The 22,597-nt window shown below is 40.0% G+C and overlaps 1 protein-coding gene and 1 long non-coding RNA gene across 5 annotated transcripts in view; one reads left to right on the top strand and one right to left on the bottom strand.

The window, feature by feature from the left end:
* LOC117094805 overlaps positions 1 to 22,597 on the top strand; it is a 42,646-nt gene that overhangs the window by 757 nt on the left and 19,292 nt on the right. For all 3 annotated transcript variants that reach the window (XR_004441683.1, XR_004441684.1, XR_004441682.1), the window contains exons 2-4: positions 694 to 885; positions 12,458 to 12,539; positions 17,041 to 17,139. This is a non-coding gene — a long non-coding RNA (uncharacterized LOC117094805). The remainder of the gene's footprint in view (positions 1 to 693; positions 886 to 12,457; positions 12,540 to 17,040; positions 17,140 to 22,597) is intronic.
* Positions 8,142 to 22,597, bottom strand: part of PDE11A (phosphodiesterase 11A) — a 490,924-nt gene continuing 476,468 nt past the window's right edge. Inside the window, exons 19-20 of one of the 2 annotated variants that reach the window (XM_033231026.1) lie at positions 9,433 to 9,596; positions 9,083 to 9,356 (exon numbers count right to left, since the gene is read on the bottom strand). In XM_033231026.1, coding sequence (XP_033086917.1) covers positions 9,441 to 9,596 — 156 coding nt within the window. In that variant the 3' untranslated portion in view covers positions 9,083 to 9,356; positions 9,433 to 9,440. Of the gene's footprint in view, positions 9,597 to 22,597 lie in introns of both variants that reach the window. The other variant, XM_033231025.1, reaches the window with a different exon arrangement.

Raw genomic sequence — 22,597 nt, 5'->3', positions numbered from 1 at the left:
CACCTAATATAAACCTAATCCAAGTAAAAGTGTGTTGTTTGCTACATAATTACTGCAAATCCTTTGTATGCATCCATAATAGTATTATTGCCCATGAATCTTTTCTATATATAAACTTCACAGCTATCATATGGTTGATATGATATCAACCATATCACATAGCATCTCTATTATAGACTGTTTACATATAGTATTTCTAATTTGAATAAGCAACCTGCATTCTGCATATTGCATATTAAGAAGTCAGCGGGCTTGAAAGGTTTAAAGATTTAAGTATTATATTATTAATTAAATCAAACTATTAAATTAATAGTTTGTTTAAGGCCACACCTAGGTAGGTAGGGGCTGAACCATGATATCCAATAACCAATTTCAATAGGAAATAGTGACTGATGAATAACCCAATCCATGTATCTCATGTACATGAGTTTGTAAGGGCCCATTGTTTGGTGCTAAGTGTGTATAAGGAATATTATTGTCTTTGTTTCTCCATTAAAACAACAAACTAACTTTGTGTAGGTAGTAAACTTTGAACTTCTAGGCCTTGATCCAGCTGTGAACAGATGTGACTAGTGGAGTCGTGTAGCTCGTATTTACCCAGTATCACTGGAAGGAGATTTTTCGTAGGTGTATGATTGCTCATATCATCATATGGCTGACTTTATGTACTTACTCAGTGTTCTCCCTTGCTAGGAATCAGCAGAGTTGTGTCTTCTTGGCTGGAACTAGACAAGGAGCTTCACAGTGCATCAATTTCAAGAAAGGGAAACTGCATCCATTTCAGAAGGATTGAATGGGACTTTGGCTCACCTAAGATCCCGCAGAAAGCAACTATGGAATATTACTATAACTCTATTCTGAGGCTTCTTTCAATCTGATCTTTTGGTGAGCCTTTTAGAGTCTTAAGCCCAAGGAGGTACATTGGTAGAGGATACTGCTCAGTAGTAAATTGGGGGAAAGGGTGCGTCGACTTCCTTACAGCTGGCTGCCTGATGGTTCTCCCTTGGGAATTTAGGCTCAGTATTGTATTTATTTATTTGTGTATTTATTTGATACAGGGTTTGTTCTGTTGCTCAGGCTGTCTTGCAATAGTTCACTGCAATAGCTGGCATGATCATAGTTCACTGCAGCCTTGAACTCCTAAGCTCAAGTGATCCTCCTGCTTCAGCCTCCTGAGTAGGTGGGACTACAGGTACACAACCATGCCTGGCTAATCTTTTTTAAAAAATGTTTTAATAGACATAGGGTCTCACCATGTTGCCCAGGCTCATCTCAAACTCCTGGCCTCAAGCAACCCTCCCACTTTTGCCTCCCAAAGTGCTGGGATTACAGGTATGAGCCACTGTGCCTCACAAGGCTCAGTATTTTAAAATTCTTAGGTATGTACTGTTACCTTAGGTAATTTGCTATTAAATTAAGGTGAGATGACCACATGGGAATGGGAAATTGCCTTTCATTAGTCTTTCTGTTTTGCAGGGTTGTATTTACATTATCTTCAAATGGCTTCTTGAAAATGTATGAAAAATAAAAGGACTATATTCTCCTCCAAATTTCTGGCATCCCTACCAGGGTTCAGTTGGGGTTCTCCTCTTTGTGTGGGTACCTGTGAGCATGGCGGCTGAACTGGGCAGGAGGGGGGCCGTGCTGTGTCTCTTCCTCCTTACTTCACGTGAGGCTGCTCCAGAGGCCTGGCTTGAAAAAAGCAGGACATTCTGCTTAGACAGATGGAGGCAGGGTCATTTTCAAAATGAAATGAGTGCACAAATCACACTGTGAAATTGGCATGACCATCACTGCTGCTGTGATAGACTGACTTTTATCTGGTCTCTGATAGGCAGTTGGGGAATAGATTAGTTTTGTTGGGGATGGTGATGAGAGAAGGCTGTTTAATGATAGAAATTATGGAAAGAAATAAGGTGGAATATTATAAAGTGTCATAAAGCATCATTTTGTTTGCAATAGGATCTTGAAAACCTGGAGGATATATCAAAAAGTAAGTGTATCATACCATTTCAAGTAATAGGAAAGCATTTGGTGGTTGCATTAAAGTGATTTGGTGACGTGTAGAAAGGAATTGCAGTTTGATGAAATTTGAGTTGGACTCGGTGGATTTTGCTACACAAAGGGAGACATGTTTATCATGTAGAAGAGTTTCATTTAGGCAAAACAGATAGAAAGAAAAAGCATAATGCTTGGTTCTTAGCATACTTATGTTCTGCCTGCCAAAATATGCCACGATCAAATCCTGTATTCTATTTGTGTGTACAATCTATTTGGCATTCTCTTTTAAAACTAGTTGGAAGGTATGTCTTATTTGTACTGTATGTGTGGCCCCTTTCTGTTGGTAAACATTGGTAATTTGTGAGTATTTCAACCACAGCTGTGGTCAAACATCTTCCTTTATAAGGGAGGACCTTCTGCAAATCCGTTTTCCAGTTGTTATTTCTTTTTTCCTTTGATTTCAGACCATTTTCTTCAGGATGGACAGTTTGGGGGGCTCAGTTATCTTGCATCCCCATTCTCCCACTCCAGTCTTCTACCGTGAACAGAGAAGAAAAGTATAAATTAGTGCCAAATTGGAAATATACTTGACTGACTTTTGGGAGCATCTGTTCCATCTTTTAAGACTTTTGGAAAGAGTGTATGCTAAAACCAACATTTGAGAACATTTGTGCTCAGATGGTGTGACATTTAACCTCATTATGAACTCTCCTTTTGCTGGTAGTTCCAGCTTTATTAATATTTTAATTAGATTTCCTTCTGGAATATCCCTTGCTTTTGATCAAGTAGCTTGTATTTTGGGGTTTACAGTATTATTGTCTAAATTAACTTCCCAGGGAGAACACAATAGCATTTTGGTGTATAAAAGGGATTAATAGAGAATGCAAAACTGTGGATACAGCAGCATTAAAAAAAAAAAACCAACCATTCAAAGAGCTACTCCAAGCCGCTGTGTTTATGCAGTACTTTGAGTATCAGGCCTGCTTTGCCTGACTTCCCTCATTAATCCTCACAGCCCTTCTGTGAATTAGGTGAGCCTTATCGTTGGCTCCATTTTAAAACTGCAGACTGCAAAGCACAAAGAAGCCAGTGATTGCAGCAGCCAGCAATTGTGATTGCTTACGCTGGCCAGTAGTGGGCCACACTGCACCTCTTCCCTCTCCCTCCCTGGGCACCTCCTCTCCAGTCACTTGAATTGGCTTTGGATCATTTGCTGCAGTTTGTTCTAATAGAACAGGCACAATGGTGTAAGAATTTTAAAGTTTAAGCACCGAAGCCGTTGTGTAATTGTATGGCGTCAGTGTGGCTGGCGGCCCTGCATTGATGCGATCCCCCTGTGTAATTGCCCATGCAAATTTGAGCAATCTGTAACAGACACAGGAACCCAGCATTTGGCCGCAGACTCTCCTACCTCCAGAAAAACTTCAATAATACGAAGAACCTTATGTCATCTTTAAAAAGCTATATGGTCAGGGGTGTCCTAGTGTCCATCTCACACATGAGAACATCACAGGTCAACACAAGGTTAATGGACTAAATTAACAGTCAACATTTAAACTGTAGGTATATGGATCCTTGCTTCCTTCTTTCAGCCCTGAAATCACCCTTCTCAAAAGAAATAAAGATTATTCCAGAGCTTTAGTTAAACTCTAAGTATTTTATTAAAAACAAAGATATTCAGGTCTCTTAAAGCAGACTTCCAAAACTATGGATTAGTTGCTTGTGAAATGGCCAAGCGGTCTATAATGTAATATTCTTACAATGAAACATCAGTCTGGGAAATCTACACAGAGGGAATGATTTTAAACAACTCAGTTGAAAACATATTTCCTTTCTTTCGTGTAAAACAATAATAATTAGGAAGGAAATCAGTAGGACATCCTTTTTAGATTATTGTACATGAAAATAAAATGGCAAAAGCAATTTCCCCCCAAGGGAATGAGACTCAACAAAACTTAGCCTCCTATTTCCAATGCTATTTTTTAAATTTCATCTAAATATGTCTTTATCTAAACTAGAGTAAAAGAAAAATTGAGATTCGAATACACACGCATATACACACAGAAAATGAACACAGATATAAATGGTGGCCACAAATAATACATTTTTTCACAGCAAATACTTCATTTACTTAATAAAAAAACACATTTCTGTAGTAGTGTATACATTAAATGACATTGGTGAAGTTATATTATACAGATAAACAATTTATCTTTAGCAGTGCAGAGAGATGTACCAAACATGCAAGAACATTCAAAATTAAATTTAAAAAATGTACAACCCCAAATTACTAGCTGCAGACAAGGTCACGACAAACAGTGTCAGCATGACATTGGGCATTGCTAAATCTAAATGCTCATCATGAATTCTCCAGATACACTTCATTTTATTTCTGCCGTCTATATGTTTTATTCTATTATTCTTCACTTAGGAAGCTGGTGCAATTTTGGACTTCTTGTAGTCAGACTTAACCTTTACATTTCCTGATACATTTGAGTTTTGGGAGTTCTTTACAGCATGTAGCAGAATAACAATTTCAGAGACTGTTACTTTGAAGCAGATAATGAAACCTCATTACAGTGGCATCGCCAGAGTTTTTAGGGTCCCAAATTAGGTTTTGTTCTGTTGCTTTAATGAATCCTTTTTGTGTTTTGGTGTGTTTTGCTTTTTTTTTTTTTCCAGCCAAAACATTTTTCCTTTATATTTAAATCTTTCCCTAATATGTCTAGATTTCTGTCCCACTGGAAGGAAATTGTTTCACACTATTACTGGAGATGAAACTGGTTTTTGTCTTTCTGCAGTTTCTAAGAGTCAGCAGGAAAAATAGATTTTAAAATAATTTTACTGCAGAATAAATTGGGCAGATTCTGTTTAATCACCTAGTGTAAGTGGATAAAGTATGATAAATTTTGATACACAGAAAAAGCAACCGGATTCTGGTAGCATTAATATTAGATAATATGATTTCTAACCCAATATATTTGCAAATATACAATACCTGGAAATGCATAGACATCTCAGCTTTTAGAAACAAAATGCATGTGCAATTTTAACATCTCTTGACTTACTTTATAAATTCACTTTTAAATTAATGACTACCATTTATGGGATATGTATGATATCAGATAATCTAAAATTGTTTTTTATGAAATAAAAGGACATATAAGCTGGATGTAGTGGCTCACATCTCTAACCCTAACACTTTGGTAGGCCAAGGCAGGAGGATCGCTTGAGCCCAGGAGTTCGAGACCAGCATGGTCAGCATAGTGAGGCCTCGTTTTTACAAACAATGCAAAATTTAGCTGGGCGTGGTGGTGCACCCCTGTGATCCCAGCTACTCTTGAGGCTGAGGCAGGATGGATCACTTAAGTTGGAGAGGTCAAGGCTGCAGTGGCTGTGATTGTGCCACTGCCCTCCAGCCTGGGTTACGGAGCAAGACCCTGTCTCAAAAAAAGAAGGACATTATTTTTTTAAAAATTGTATTGATGACTACATCTTTCATCATAGTTAGAGACAGGCTCAAGACACATCTGTAGTATGATTGTGTTTATGTCTATCCCATATATGTAACTTTTTATTATGTCTTTATTAAGAAGATGACCACTTTAGGTTTGTTGCTATTTTATTTGAGAAGAATAAAAAAGAAAATTATCTGGAACATTTCTTTAAAGCTAAACACATCTTGGTCCTTTGGTGTGGGGACTGAATAAAAGTCAGTACTTTTATTTAATAGATGGAGAATCTAAGACTTGGAGATTCCTAAGATTACAGATTCAGCTGGTGGCCAAGCTAGGAGGGAGTTCCAGTCTGCTATGCACTGAATGGCACCCTTTGCAGTATGCGAAGCTGTCCCTACCCACCAAGATTGCCACTATATTGTAGATTGCACACATATTAGCTACATACTGACTAGTAAGACTAAATATCATGTCTGAAAAAATACATCTCATCCAAAAAGTAGGATGAATTTATTTTAACCATTAATGCCAAGAGACCTGAGAAAGCAAACATAATCTGGTCAGTTTGAGTTTTTACAGGAAGGCTCACATTTCAAATGTCTTTCTCCAATAGGAAATAAACATTAATAATAAGGACTGGGAAACTTTCTTTCTATTTTTTGGAAAAGCAGATTATATAGATAACTGCATATGCCTCACATTTTTGCAAAATTATAAATTATTTAGAAAAGGGATTAAAAACTCCTGAAACCCGCAAGAGTTCAACCTCTAACCTCTGGGGTTGTTGGCACCAGGAAGCTGCTACCTTCCTTTCCACCGCTTCATGGTCATGGAGATGCAGACCCATGGCATTAGTCAGCAGTTTCTGAATCTTGACCCACAATAGGAAAGATACCTCAAGACAGGAGAAATAGATGGAGGCAATTACAAACAGCTACTAGATTGATGGTTGACATTGTCAGGGCCCCACTGCATGGCAGATTGCAATGGTGTTGAACTCCCCTTGCTACCAGTGGATGTTGCTATTGGCAACCATGCAGTGAAGCCAATAAAAAGGCAAGGAAATGAGAGGAAAACTCAACCTTAGTGGAGGCTGTAGGGTTTGTGCTATAAATTATGTTCCCCTTAGCAATATGTAGCATCAACGTTCAGGATAGCTACAGTGCTCACGGCAGCCTGCAGTCTCAGATCCTGGGTCCAGTTTTGTCATAAAGCACATGCTTTAAAATGTTGCTGTAGATAGACTGGCATCCGTTTGTCTGGGCTATTTATTTATTTATTGTTGGTGAGGATAACAGATGTGGGCTCATCTCTGCCACACAGACTGATTTTCAATTCCCGTTCGTGATATAAACGTGATGTGGCACATTACACAGAAACACCTGCAGTGCTTCGGAGCTGCCGACACACACACCATGATCTCGCAGACCAGACTCTGTCCCTGACTCCACCCACCCTTTGTTCCTCACCTGAAGGAGGAGAGACAGCCCTGCAGCAGCTATTTTCCTTTATAGCAGAGTGATACAGAAAACTGGCTTAATAAAATCCATAAATCTGAACAACCTCCTCTTACCTGCTCTGCAGAGGCAGTTTTTTCCTGCACTCATTTCCCCCTCTACTTTCTCCAGTCTTCCCTGCAGAGACAGCTATAAAGGGTAGCTAGGAACATTATTTTTTAGGGCTCTCACTCCTTCCTTCTCCCCTTTCTCAATCCCCTCCCTACTCAAGTGTCTCTCTTTTCTCAGCAATTGATGACAGGGTTCTACATCTTCATGTTTTAGGTTGGAAGTGCCATTTTTCTTTGTGTGGATTGACTTTCACCTTTTTTTTTTTTTTTTTTTTGGCAGTTCCCTTAACCACCTGCCTCAGTCCCTGTCTTTCCTTTATTGGTGTTCTTATATTTCTTCTTCTTGCTTGCTTTTATTCCCCTCTTAGTCTGGTTTATACCTTTCTTTTACTTTGTTTCTTCCATGAAGAGTCTTTTTCTCTACAATTACCTGCTTTCCCCTCACTTCCATTTTGGTATCTTAATTTTACCCATTCTTTCTGCCAACATTTCCTGAATTGTCTACTGTGTGCCAGGAAAACAATGTCCCTTGTAGAACATGGCCCCTCTTTCTTTCATATCTGTAAAGTTAATGATTGATAATGATTAATAACAACAACAAGGGCTGGGCACGGTGGCTCACGCCTGTAATCCCAGCACTTTGGGAGGCAGAGGTGGGTGGATCACCTGAGGTCAGGAGTTCGAGACCAGCCTGGCAAACATGGTGAAATCCCATCTCTACTAAAAATACAAAAATTAGCCAGGCATGGTGGTGGGCACCTGTAATCCCAGCTACTCAGGAGGTTGAGGCTGGAGAATTGCTTAAACCCAGGAAGCCGAGGTTGCAGTGAGCCGAGATTGCGCCATTGCACTCTAGCCTGGGCAATGAGAGTGAAAACTCCGTCTCAAAAAACAAAAACAAACAACAACAATAACAACAAAAATGGTTTGTAAATTTTATATTTTGTTAAGGGCTGGAATGGCCCTCAGGTTTAATCTAGTCCAGGGATGTTCAAACTCCTCAGAGTCCCTGTGGACTCCCATGTATGTAATCAAAGAGATGAAGGTTTGTAGGTGCTCTGGATGTTCAAACCCTGCTTATAATTCACATAGGAATTCAGCTTTTTGATGTTTTATATGTTGGGGATTCGTTGAAAGATTTATTTGAACAAAGAGTTGTAAGGTTAAAACATGTTCAATAATCATTTCCTAGTGTAATCTAATTTGACAAATAAGGAAACAAGCTTGGAGAAGCGAAGTGACTTGTTCAAGTCAATCTAGTCAATAATGCCAAAGCTAGGGATAGAAATTATCTTCTAGCCCAGCATTCTTTGGATAAGACATATTATATCCACAATTTCTCAAAACAGGGAGCAAAGCAGCTTTCTAGTCATTACATCTACTTAATATAGTTTATTCTTACCTATTGTAAACTTGGCTTCCTATAGAATATGCGTTCTTTGCCCAGACTGTTATTTCTTAACATTTGAAGCATTATTTCTTACACTTAAAGAAAAATCCCAAATTAGGGACCCCTATAGTTTGCTTTAAGTTGGTTACTGGCAGTAACTTTACATTTTATAACAGAACTCCTCACTAGGAGAACTCAAGGTGGTCAATCTTAGTCTCCATGGCTCTGCCCTGTCCTGTGAACCATAGTTTCTAGATGTCACCTGTGGTGAATCCAGCTACAGATTTCCTTCCACCCTTACTTGAATCAAAATCTATCAATCCATTCCTTCTGGGAGAAAACTTGGTCTGTAATGAAGGTTGAATTTTAAAACTCTGGAAAAGGGTACCATAGTCCAAGTCTAGAATTACCCATCAAACACATTTGCTATACTCCTACTATGTATTCCTTTTTAGGGGGAGAACTGGGATTGACCAGTATTTATAAGCATAGGCAATTCTAAAGGATCCATCAATAAGAAGCTCTAGGATTAAAAATAAAATACCTCTATGGAATACAAATTAGGATTCTTGGGATGGTCTGGCACAAAAAGGCATTCAGGGACAGGAAGCAAAGACAGGCAGTGTTTGGCTTGTAACAAACGGAAAAGCCATATACAAAATGAAGCAGCGCTAATGATGCTTTACTGTTCAGTGTTCCCTCAGCTCAGAGCGAGTAGGCCGCCTGTCCACAGATCCTTGGATCCAAAACAGTCCCCTACCCAGAATCTTCATTTCAGCCCATGCGTGTCCATTAGGGAAAAGTGAGGGTCCTGTGGTGTGCTCCCTGCCCCACCTCTTTCTTTGTCCTTCCCATTGCTCTCTCTGCTGCTGACCACGCTTCAAGGTGAAAGCCCAGGCATGCTTCCCAGTGCATCCTTGAGATGTTAGGTCTTTCTGAACTAAAAGAACAAAAGGATGACATGGCTGGACTGAAAGTGGCCCTTCAGGCTGAGTCACTTCGCAGCTGCAGTTGACCTGGAGGGTTAGTTCCTGTCTTCCGTGGCTACCATAACACTGGCAGGGGAGGATGAGGCAGTTGAGGCCAGCAGCCGTTTTTGGTGCAGCTCTTCCCACTTACTTCTGTTTGCAGCTACTGAATCTAGCATCGGCTTCAGTTTCACATTGACCTTCACCAGTGCCTAAAACAAAACAAAATACAGGTGGAGGAGAGAGGAAACAGAGTAACTGACATGATTTTCCCCCTTTCATTTATGAGGAGAATGTAAACTGGCTGTCGGAAATGAAAGTGATGATTATTTTTGATAAACAAGAGCTATTTACAAGAAGTAAATATGCATTTAACACCAATGTGTTGTATTAATAGAGCCTACTTAGAGAATGAAAAAAGAAGACATCACCAGCATGGCTGTGTACAACTCTAGGGGACACCAGCCATGTAGACTCGAATCCTGTTTTACAACTACATCAAGCAAGACAGGAAACAAAATATCCAGCTCACATATGCCTACTTATGTGTGCATCTTTGCCTACCATAGAGGGCTCCAGATCTCAATTGACTATGAACTTCAATTTTTACAAAATAATCCTACAATTGCTCTACCATAGATGACTCTGGGTGGACTTAATTGAATAGGAAAGGCCAAGTAAAATCCTGAAATGAGAAGGTGCTCATTTTTAAAGCTAAAGATCTGGGAGTTGTGCTAAATATACAAAGCATGGAAACATGCATGGAAATAGACATGGCAGAAAGGGAAGCAGTGTGGAAGAGAGTGACAGAGGGATGAAAGGGGGATGAGGGAAGAGGGAATGTAAGGTGTGGCCAGGGGCAGATGGACCTCCAGGCTGATGAAAGTCAGGCTTTAGCATCCTCACTTGTGCCAGACTCTTCTAAGTATATTATTTTGTGCGTAATTTCTTTTGTGTGTGTGTTTTTGAGAGTCCTCCTGTTCCCAAATGGTATAAGCTTGTCTCACCGCTCCTGGTTTGCCCCTGGTAGTGGAATGAGAGCCCTAAAAATAAGATGGCTTACTTTAATGCAAATGAGTCCTTCTTCAGCTTTCATATCAGAGGGCTTCGGGCAGGGCCGAGGATTTTGTTTCTAAACTGGGACTAAAACAAATTCAAGGAGCTCAGATTAAAGAGCAATACGTAAATATTTTACAGGTCAGAGGGGCATGGAGTTTACTCTGCCTAACAGGAAAATTCCACTATTCTCTACTTTACTGATTATTTTCTTTCTTTTAAATGCATGAATATCTACATTTTCCTTATTTTAATTTTTTTTAACTTTTCATAATGAAAGGCTTCTAACATATTCAACCACTAAAATATGATCAGCAAAAATATCTATTATGTACCTATATGCCAGTAAAGATGAATAATAAGTATAAGTAAAGCCATCCATGTAAAACATATGTAACAAAGAGTCTAAAAGCCTTTTAATTTTCTGGACAGCTTAATGAAAAGGGAAATAAGATTTTGATGACATTTAACTTTTAGAAACATGGTCTTTGTCCTTTTAAAACATGAGGTTTTGGAGGATTGTTTTAAAAATAATACCTTTTCTTCCCTTCACAGTTATTTTTCTTTTCTTTTCTTTTTTTTTTTTGAGACGAAGTCTGGCTCTGTCGCCCAGGCTGGAGTGCAGTGGCCGGATCTCAGCTCACTGCAAGCTCCGCCTCCCGGGTTCACGCCATTCTCCTGCCTCAGCCTCCCGAGTAGCTGGGACTACAGGCGCCCGCCACTTTGCCCGGCTAGTTTTTTGTATTTTTTTTAGTAGAGACCGTGTTAGCCAGGATGGTCTCGATCTCCTGACCTTGTGATCCGCCCATCTCGGCCGTCCAAAGTGCTGGGATTACAGGCTTGAGCCACCGCGCCCGGCCCACAGTTATTTTATATATTTTAAGTAACATGTTGATGTTAGAAAATATAGAAACAATAGGTTTAAAAAGTAAGAAATTGAGATAATTTATAATCTCATAACTCAAGAGGATAAACACTACTAACTTTTGGGTTTTGCCTTGAATGAAATCTTTCCATTATGTTTCTAACTGGTTAAATGATCAGAACATTTAATCAGAACATGGCCCGACGAGGTGGCTCAAGCCTGTAATCCCAGCACTTTGAGAGGCTGAGGTGGGTGGATCACTTGAGGTCAGGAGTTTGAGACCAGCCTGGCCAACATAGTGAAGCCTCATCTCTACTGAAAATACAAAAAAAAAAAAAAATAGCTAGGCGTGGTGGCACACGCCTGTAATCCCAGCTGCTTGGGAGGCTGAGGCAGGAGAATCGCTTGAACCCAGGAGGCAGAAGTTTCAGTGGGCTGAGATCACACCATTGCATTCCAGTCTGGGCAACAGAATGAGACTTCATCTCAAAAAAAAATACATATATATATACACACACACACACATATATATACACACACACACACGGTATTTTATAATCTGTTTACAAATGGACAGAATCAATGAGAATGTATGGATTTTTAATCATTCATACTTCTTGGGCCTGTTTTCCATCTCCAGGATCTGAAAGAAGTATAAAAAGCTGGCATCCCATGTGGATGAGGGGGAGCTTCTGTTAACACCTAACACCTCCTATGTGTTAAACACATTGCTGGCTGCTCTACATACTTCATCTCAACTATTCCTCACAATGACTGTGCATTTTACAGATGATAAAACATGTCCCCCACATGTTAGGATCATGCATGATCCTTAGTCCTTCCACCACAGGAGGAAGATAAGAATCCATATAGGAAGTTAGGGGTTCCTTTTGTAATCTTTCCATTTGTTTTGGAAGCTATGGAGAAAACCATTGTTTTTCTCAAGTAAAAGTCAGGGATAGGACACTAACCTGGCATATAGAATGAATATATAGAGAAATCTGCTGAAGATGTAGCATAAAAGGGAAGGTCTTAAAGAGTCAAGAAGAAAAACCAAGGAATAATAAGGTACACATCTTGAAATTGTATGGCTTCAACCTTTGTCAATGCACAATTCCAACCAGCTAGTAATTGTATCATTCCTGTTTTTAGAGACTGTGATGGTGATGAGGAGACTGAAGACATGAACTGCTGAGGACACATTGAATGTGATTGCTGTTGTCATCAATTTGGGGTAAGGGTTGACACCAGGATCTTCCCTCTGACTTACTCATACCCATCTCTCCTTTCTTCTTTCCTCTTATCCATCAATTCTATCACCCATCATCTTGCATATGTATACAACTCTCATGAATTCTGACATTGTTCTTTGACCGTAATCTTATGTCACTTGAGGCCTCCCCATCCCTTTAGACTTGAGATTAGACCTCAAATCTATTTCATGATCTGGTGGACCTTTCAGACTCCTTCCAGTTATTTCCAAGTCTTACTTCCTTGTACTCTTTGACATCTTCTTGAGTCTACTTGGCCCTCTTGACTGCACTCTGCACCATTCCTAATGCAGTGTTTCATTTTATTTCCCCTTTGCACAGGAAATCCTATCACCCTCAACATTTTGGATGCCTACTAACTGTACTGACTTTAGAGGTTGTCACAGGGGAAGTGACTTACCCACTGACTTACTCTTACATACTCCTCTTCATCTCAAAGGGCACAGCTTTTACCCCATGGAGAGTAATCCAGTTTTCTCCCCAGCCCTGTCTCACTGCTTGTATACAGATCTGGACTGCTAACCAGCCAGTTTTTTCCCAGGCTCCCCAAAATTCTGAAAAATTAAAGTTTCCCTTTCTTGTTGCACTAAGGCCTATAAGGTAGTTTTTATTTTCCTTATAAAGAAATAAATAAAAGAAGGAACACAGAAGTTGTGAGATTATTAGCCTACGGAAAGGTGATTTCCCCGTTTATGCTTTGGGTCAGTAAGGTATTTTTTGTTCTGTGGACAGGGTTATATCCCTGGTCCCATGTAGACACCTTGTAGGTACATCCCATTCATCACAAGGGGCACAAAAGGTGAACATATCATTAAGCCACTATGATTTCAGCACACCTTCTGAAAAGACTTCTCCGAGCATGACTGTGGTTAGGGAGTAGTCAATATAAGTCCTCCAACAGGAAGAATAGCCCTTTTTCTGTTAGAATGCCAGAGTATATGGCTCCAAGCCCAACTGCAAACCACCTGTTAGTAAACCTAATTTATCTGCCCAGATAATCCTGTGCTCCAGGGAGTTACATGAATCTGAGTAAAATGTAACTAGATGTAAGTTAAGGGAGTGGGGTTGGGCATTGAAAGCCTGATGTCGGCCGGGCGCGGTGGCTCAAGCCTGTAATCCCAGCACTTTGGGAGGCCGAGACGGGCGGATCACAAGGTCAGGAGATCGAGACCATCCTGGCTAACACGGTGAAACCCCGTCTCTACTAAAAAATATAAAAAACTAGCCGGGCGAGGTGGTGGGTGCCTGTAGTCCCAGCTACTCGGGAGGCTGAGGCAGGAGAATGGCGTGAACCCGGAGGTGGAGCTTGCAGTGAGCTGAGATCCGGCCACTGCACTCTAGCCTGGGCGACAGAGCGAGACTCCGTCTCAAAAAAAAAAAAAAAAAAAAAAAAAAAAAAAAAGCCTGATGTCCTTAAGACAGAGTATATTCTGTCTCTCTCTTAACAGTGATGTTTATCACACTAAACAGAAACATCTAATTTTAAATCAGATTTACTAGTTATTTCATATGATAATAAAGCAACATTGTAACTCCAGCAGTGATCAAAATCCCCTTTATTTCCATGAGAAAAATGCAGGTGCTTGTTTTCGGCTCAATGCACAGTGTTTTCATTTAGACAATAGTGTGAGGTAGCCACAACTGCCATGGTTTTATTTAGTATAGCTTGGCACCAGCTTCTCTTTACTCTGATCAAGCCTTTTAATTAAACTGACTACTATAATTCCTATGGAAATTAGTGTTTATGTTATTTTCCTGCTACAAAAGCATTTCTCTAGAACTTATTTTTTTTTTTAATCCCAGGAGTACAAATAGGATTTTTTTTCTGCTCGATATGTAATTAAAAACTCATTTGATTACAATATTTCTGGCTCTGTTTTACTTATTAAATTCCTGTAATCAGTTTTCTTTGATGAAGCTGCTGGGAAACGATCTCAAAAGCAACACATTTTTTCCTTCCCTGGCAGGTTCCCAAGCATTTACTAAATTACATTCATAGCACCTGCCCATGATTCGAATCATTCCACCAATTTATTCCTTAAGCCATTTAAGTTTATTTGGCGTAGCCCCAAACAGCTTTCTTCCCTTTATCCTTGCTCTTTGTTCTAATTCTTGCTCCCTTTGTGCGAAATAAGGAAATCGGGGAGGGAGGAGGAACACATATTTCTCAGAATTCCTCTTTCTTTTTGTTTTATATTCTCCTGAAACACAGAATTGCCATACTGGAATATCGTTTTCCTGTGGCCAGGTGCTGGTTCTAGGCAAAGGTTACAAAACTCCTATCTTGAAGACTTACTTTTTTTTTTTTTTTTGAGACGGGGTCTAGCTCTGTCGCCCAGGCTGGAGTGTAGTGGCGCGATCTCGGCTCTCTGCAAGCTCCGCCTCCCGGATTCAAGTGATTCTCTTGCCTCGGCCTCCTGAGTAGCTGGGACTGCAGGCGCCCGCCACCATGCCCGGCTAAGTTTTTTGTGTTTTTAGTAGGGACGGGGTTTCACCGTGTTAGCCAGGATGGTCTCCATCTCCTGGACCTCGTGATCCCCCCGCCTCGGCCTCCTAAAGTGCTGGGATTACAGGCGTGAGCCACCTCGCCCGGCCGACTTACTCTTACACTCTAAATTTGTTACAGAAATGCAGTTAGCTGAGAGAATATGGAACTATTAAAATACTAGTAAAGCAAGGGTTTATCCACGAACCTAAATTCCAAGGCTTATGGTGATTATGTGTAGTGAGTCATCATCAAGAGAATTGCTTCTAGTATTTAAAAGTTTCTCATCAAGTGACACGTGATGGGTTCTTTGGGAATGCTATTGTCTAGTTTGCCTCGCTCCTCAGTGAAAGAGAAGGGGCAAAACTTAGCACCCATCTGATCACTCTCCATATACACACGGAGGAATTCTAAAGGTTATACATGCGGCTGCATCAGCCTCAAGACACCTGACTCTCCTCTGTGGCATCCCTGCTGCACAACCACGCAGCCACCGTGGAAACCCATTCAGAGCCAGTGCGTGCACCACCTCCCAGGGGAGTCCATTTAGTCTTTGATTGTTCTGTTTTTAAAATGTTGTCCCTTTATGTTGAACTGAAATCTATACCCCTGTAACTTCTACGTAATGGTTCTAATCCTCAGGGTGCTCTCTCTTTAAACCAGAATTTTCTTTAGTAGTGTAGGACTGATAACTCAGGTTTTGTTTCACGTGTAGGTCAGAGTTGATGCTGACCTAAAAACCCTATTTGGGAGGCAGTGCTTCTCCCTTGGGGCAACCTTTTTGACATCACTGGGGCCCCAAGTTCCTTCCAGTTCCCTCCTGGCCCATCGCAGACAGGACCTGGGATATTTGCCCCACTATGGGACACAGTCTGGGCATCTGGTCATCTAGGTGGCTGAGGGACCCCGCTTCCTTCCTTGGAATGGAGTGATTTTATTCACACTCCATTGTTGAGTTCTCTTGTGACCAGCACATACAGTTTATTCCATATTTTATTTATGTTTTGAATAAGGAACACATTCACATAGTTCCGTGGATACAAAAGGGTACAAAGGTGCAACAGAAAATCACCCTTCTACTATTTCCCGGCCATTCAGTTTCCTCCCCTAGAGGCAACAGATGTTTTCAGTGTCTTGAGTAGATAATCAAGAAAATTTTTCTGAATATGTAAGCACATAATATATTTGCCCCTTTTTACCAATGGTAGTACACCATACATATTGATCTGCACTTTGCCTTTTATTCTTAATATATCTTGGGAAAAATCTCATATCACTACAAAATTAGAATTTCTCATTTTTTGTGGCTAACTAGTATTCCACTGCTGTCAAAATTTGTTTAACCAGTTCCTTTTTGATGGAACCCAAACATTGTTTATATTTGGCCATTACAAATATTGCTGTAATGGATAGCCTTGTACATAGCCTCTATATAGATATGAAGTTTAGAGTCAAATTCTAGAATATGTATTGCTAGGTCAAAGGGAATATGTATTTGCATTGTGGTAGATATTACTGAATCAAGGAATATAATTTTACTTAAGATATATAGCAGGATTTTTATATTAGCCATACTAATAAGAGAGAGGGAACAGAAACCATAGCTATTGTTGAGATTAAGGCCTTGGAGAGATAGTGTGAAGGTGGATAGAGCTAAGAAGGATTCACAAATCTAGAATTTGATCCCTCTCCTCTCTGTATACTCCAGATGCTAATTTCTACACAGTACACTTGGTATCACTCAAGTATCACAATCATGTTGTCCAGAAGGTTTTGGTTTTACTCCCTCTCTGAAGGAAACTCCCCAAATGGTACTTGAATCTACCAAAATCTCTTACAGCAAATCAATCATCTTTGACCAGTTACAGGTGTTTTCAGTGTGTTTCATTGACTCTTACTATCATTAGCAAACTTTTACTGAATGTTTAGTTGGTGTCAGACTGTAATAAGTGCTTAACACTGTCATATAATTTTCTCAGGAACTTTACGAAATGGATACTGTTATTATCCTCTTTTTATATGTATAATTGAGAAAAACCAAGGCCTGGATGATGAACTCACTCGTGGTCAGTCACTTGGTAAGTGAAGAACTCAAACTGCAGGGTTTCTCTACCTCAGCACTATTGATGTTTTCGGTTAGATAATTCTTTATGGTGGGGGCTGTCTTTTGCATTATAGAATGCTCTAGAAGCCAGTAGCATCCCTCCCCAAAGTTGTGACCACCAAAAATGTCTCCATATATTGCCAAATGTCCTCTGGGGAGCAGCATCTTCCCAGTTAAGAACCACTGCTCTGCTGTCTCTAAGTATTCTCTCACTCCATCAGGTCTTCAGTGAACTCAGCTTCCCCTTAAATAGAAGGAGGAATAATAGTAACTAGCTACAGTCTGAACCTCAACAGCATCTCTGGCAGCAGAGAAGGAAAGACTTCTTCTTGGGTCAAATACATACTCTTCCTCACCTCCTTTTTCTGAAGACATTTAGGAAGGAGAAATAAGAGGAGTTTCTATATATTGAACGTTCACTTTGCTGGGCTAGGGCCAGGGCCTAAAGGCCATTATCTCATAAAATCTCCGCAGTAGTTCCACGAAGTAGGTACTTTTATCATCTCCACTTTATAGATAAGGAAATTGAGGTTCACTTGGGTTAAGTGCCTTGTCCATGGTCATATAGTGAGAGATGGAGCCAGGATGTTTACCTAAGTCTTTCTGACTCTAATGCATCGTGTGGAAAATTCCTCCCCTAGAGAACTAATCCTTCACCATTCTGTCTTCTCTGTGAAGTCTTCTCTGATCTTCTGGTATAGAACCAGAACTCTCCTTCCTTAGGCATGCCTGTAGCACACTCTCCATCTCTCCAGTTCTATCCATCGCATTGAAAATGTCTTTGTATTTGTTTGCAGTTCTTCAAAGATCCTGTCTTCTGATTGTATTTTTGCCTCTTTGTACTTGTCTTTTTTCCCCCTTCTGGCTCCTTTTAAGCCAAGTTTTAAAAGTGCTGGTTTTCAGCAATTTGATTGTCATGTGCGTTGCTGTAGTGTCCTTCATGTGTCTTCTGCTTGGCTTCATTGAGAATCTTGGTTCTTTAACACTGTCATATAATTTTCTCAGGAACCTTACAAAATGGATACTATTATTATTATTATTATTTTATTTATTTATTTTTGAGACGGAGTTTCGCTTTGTTGCCCAGGCTGGAGTGCAGTGGCTGGATCTCAGCTCACTGCAAGCTCTGCCTCCTGGGTTTATGCCATTCTCCTGCCTCAGCCTCCCGAGTAGCTGGGACTACAGGCGCCCGCCACCTCGCCCGGCTAGTTTTTTTTTTGTATTTTTTAGTAGAGACGGGGTTTCACCATGTTAGCCAGGATGGTCTCAATCTCCTGACCTCGTGATCTGCCCGTCTCGGCCTCCCAAAGTGCTGGGATTACAGGCTTGAGCCACCGCGCCCAGCCAAAATGGATACTATTATTATCCTCTTTTTCTATATATAATTGAGAAAAACCAAGGCCTGGATGAAGAACTCACTCGTGGTCATTCACTTGGTAAATGAAGAACTCAAACTGCAGGGTTCATTTATTTATTTCCACCACCCTGTCTTCAGCTATGTTTTACGTCTATCTTTTCCCTCTGGGACTCTAATCATACATATCTAGCTATTAGTGTTGTCTCACAGCTCAAATAATGCTCTGCTCATTTCTCTTCCATCTTTTTTATTTATTTATTTATTTATTTATTTATTTATTTATTTTTTATTATACTTTAAGTTCTAGGGTACATGTGCATGACGTTTATATCATGTATAACTCCCCATGCAATCCCTCCCTCCTCCCCCCTCCCCATGATAGGCCCCAGTGTGTGATGTTCCCCTTCCCGAGTCCAAGTGTTCTCATTGTTCAGTTCCCACCTATGAGTGAGAACATGCGGTGTTTGGTTTCTCTTCTTGTGATAGTTTGCTAAGAATGATGGATTCCAGCTGCATCCATGTCCCTACAAAGGACGCAAACTCATCCTTTTTTATGGCTGCATAGTATTCCATGGTGTATATGTGCCACATTTTCTTAATCCAGTCTGTCACAGATGGACATTTGGGTTGATTCCAAGTCTTTGCTATTGTGAATAGTGCCGCAATAAACATACGTGTGCATGTGTCTTTGTAGTAGAGTAATTTATAATCCTTTGGGTATATACCCAGTAGTGGGATGGCTGGGTCATATGGTACATCTAGTTCTAGATCCTTGAGGAATCGCCATACTGTTTTCCATAATGGTTGAACTAGTTTACAATCCCACCAACAGTGTAAAAGTGTTCCTATTTCTCCACATCCTCTCCAACACCTGTTGTTTCCTGACTTCTTAATGATTGCCATTCTAACTGGTGTGAGATGGTATCTCATTGTGGTTTTGATTTGCATTTCTCTGATGGCGAGTGATGATGAGCATTTTTTCATGTGTCTGTTGGCTGTATGGATGTCTTCTTTTGAGAAATGTCTGTTCATATCCTTTGCCCACTTTTTGATGGGGTTGTTTGTTTTTTTCTTGTATATTTGTTTGAGTTCTTTGTAGATTCTGGATATTAGCCCTTTGTCAGATGAGTAGGTTGCAAAAATTTTCTCCCATTCTGTAGGTTGCCTGTTCACTCTGATGGTAGTTTCTTTTGCTGTGCAAAAGCTCTTTAGTTTAATTAGATCCCATGTGTCAATTTTTGCTTTTGCTGCCGTTGCTTTTGGTGTTTTAGACATGAAGTCCTTGCCCATGCCTATGTCCTGAATGGTACTACCTAGATTTTCTTCTAGGGTTTTTATGGTATTAGGTCTAACATTTAAGTCTCTGATCCATCTTGAATTAATTTTCGTATAAGGGGTAAGGAAAGGATCCAGTTTCAGCTTTCTACTTATGGCTAGCCAATTTTCCTAGCACCATTTATTAAATAGGGAATCCTTTCCCCATTTCTTGTTTTTGTCAGGTTTGTCAAAGATCAGATGGCTGTAGATGTGTGGTATTATTTCTGAGGACTCTGTTCTGTTCCATTGGTCTATATCTCTGTTGTGGTACCAGTACCATGCTGTTTTGGTTACTGTAGCCTTGTAGTATAGTTTGAAGTCAGGTAGCGTGACGCCTCCAGCTTTGTCCTTTTGACTTAGGATTGTCTTGGCAATGCGGGCTCTTTTTTGGTTCCATATGAACTTTAAAGCCGTTTTTTCCAATTCTGTGAAGAAACTCATTGGTAGCTTGATGGGGATGGCATTGAATCTATAAATAACCTTGGGCAGTATGGCCATTTTCACAATATTGATTCTTCCTATCCATGAGCATGGTATGTTCTTCCATTTGTTTGTGTCCTCTTTGATTTCACTGAGCAGTGGTTTGTAGTTCTCCTTGAAGAGGTCCTTTACATCCCTTGTAAGCTGGATTCCTAGGTATTTTATTCTCTTTGAAGCAATTGTGAATGGAAGTTCATTCCTGATTTGGCTCTCTGCTTGTCTGTTACTGGTGTATAAGAATGCTTGTGATTTTTGCACATTAATTTTGTATCCTGAGACTTTGCTGAAGTTGCTTATCAGCTTAAGGAGATTTTGGGCTGAGACAATGGGGTTTTCTAAATATACAATCATGTCATCTGCAAACAGGGACAATTTGACTTCTTCTTTTCCTAACTGGATACCCTTGATTTCTTTCTCTTGCCTGATTGCCCTAGCCAGAACTTCCAACACGATGTTGAATAGGAGTGGTGAGAGAGGGCATCCCTGTCTTGTGCCAGTTTTCAAAGGGAATTTTTCCAGTTTTTGCCCATTCAGTATGATATTAGCTGTGGGTTTGTCATAAATAGCTCTTATTATTTTGAGGTACGTTCCATCAATACCGAATTTATTGAGCGTTTTTAGCATAAAGGGCTGTTGAATTTTGTCAAAAGCCTTTTCTGCATCTATTGAGATAATCATGTGGTTCTTGTCTTTGGTTCTGTTTATATGCTGGATTACGTTTATTGATTTGCGAATGTTGAACCAGCCTTGCATCCCAGGGATGAAGCCCACTTGATCATGGTGGATAAGCTTTTTGATGTGCTGCTGAATCCGGTTTGCCAGTATTTTATTGAGAATTTTTGCATCGATGTTCATCAGGGATATTGGTCTAAAATTCTCTTTTTTTGTTGTGTCTCTGCCAGGCTTTGGTATCAGGATGATGTTGGCCTCATAAAAAGAGTTGGGGAGGATTCCCTCTTTTTCTATTGATTGAAATAGTTTCAGAAGGAATGGTACCAGCTCCTCCTTGTACCTCTGGTAGAATTCAGCTGTGAATCCATCTGGTCCTGGACTTTTTTTGGTGGGTAGGCTATTAATTATTGCCTCAATTTCAGAGCCTGCTATTGGTCTATTCAGGGATTCAACTTCTTCCTGGTTTAGTCTTGGGAGAGTGTAAGTGTCCAGGAAATTATCCATTTCTTCTAGATTTTCTAGTTGATTTGCGTAGAGGCATTTATAGTATTCTCTGATGGTTGTTTGTATTTCTGTGGGGTCCATGGTGATATCCCCTTTATCATTTTTTATTGCGACTATTTGATTCCTCTCTCTTTTCTTCTTTATTAGTCTTGCTAGCGGTCTGTCAATTTTGTTGATCTTTTCAAAAAACCAACTCCTGGATTCATTGATTTTTTGGAGGGTTTTTTGTGTCTCTATCTCCTTCAGTTCTGCTCTGATCTTAGTTATTTCTTGCCTTCTGCTAGCTTTTGAATGTGTTTGCTCTTGCCTCTCTAGTTCTTTTAATTGTGATGTTAGAGTGTCCATTTTAGATCTCTCCTGCTTTCTCTTGTGGGCATTTAGTGCTATAAATTTCCCTCTACACACTGCTTTAAATGTGTCCCAGAGATTCTGGTATGTTGTATCTTTGTTCTCATTGGTTTCGAAGAACATCTTTATTTCTGCCTTCATTTCGTTATGTACCCAGTAGTCATTCAGGAGCAGGTTGTTCAGTTTCCATGTAGTTGAGCGGTTTTGATTGAGTTTCTTAGTCCTGAGTTCCAGTTTGATTGCACTGTGGTCTGAGAGACAGTTTGTTATAATTTCTGTTCTTGTACATTTGCTGAGGAGTGCTTTACTTCCAATTATGTGGTCAATTTTGGAATAAGTGCGATGTGGTGCTGAGAAGAATGTATATTCTGTTGATTTGGGGTGGAGAGTTCTATAGATGTCTATTAGGTCCGCTTGGTGCAGAGATGAGTTCAATTCCTGGATATCCTTGTTAACTTTCTGTCTCGTTGATCTGTCTAATATTGACAGTGGAGTGTTGAAGTCTCCCATTATTATTGTATGGGAGTCTAAGTCTCTTTGTAGGTCTCTAAGGACTTGCTTTATGAATCTGGGTGCTCCTGTATTGGGTGCATAGATATTTAGGAGAGTTAGCTCTTCCTGTTGAATTGATCCCTTTACCATGATGTAATGGCCTTCTTTGTCTCTTTTGATCTTTGATGGTTTAAAGTCTGTTTTATCAGAGACTAGGATTGCAACCCCTGCTTTTTTTTGTTCTCCATTTGCTTGGTAGATC

The sequence above is a fragment of the Trachypithecus francoisi genome, unplaced genomic scaffold (genome assembly GCF_009764315.1).
Source record: "Trachypithecus francoisi isolate TF-2019V2 unplaced genomic scaffold, Tfra_2.0 Lachesis_group13, whole genome shotgun sequence".
NCBI classification, from domain to species: Eukaryota; Metazoa; Chordata; class Mammalia; order Primates; family Cercopithecidae; genus Trachypithecus; species Trachypithecus francoisi.
The sequence above is the reverse complement of the archived record's forward strand: the minus strand, read 5'-3'. Positions and strand labels throughout refer to the sequence as shown.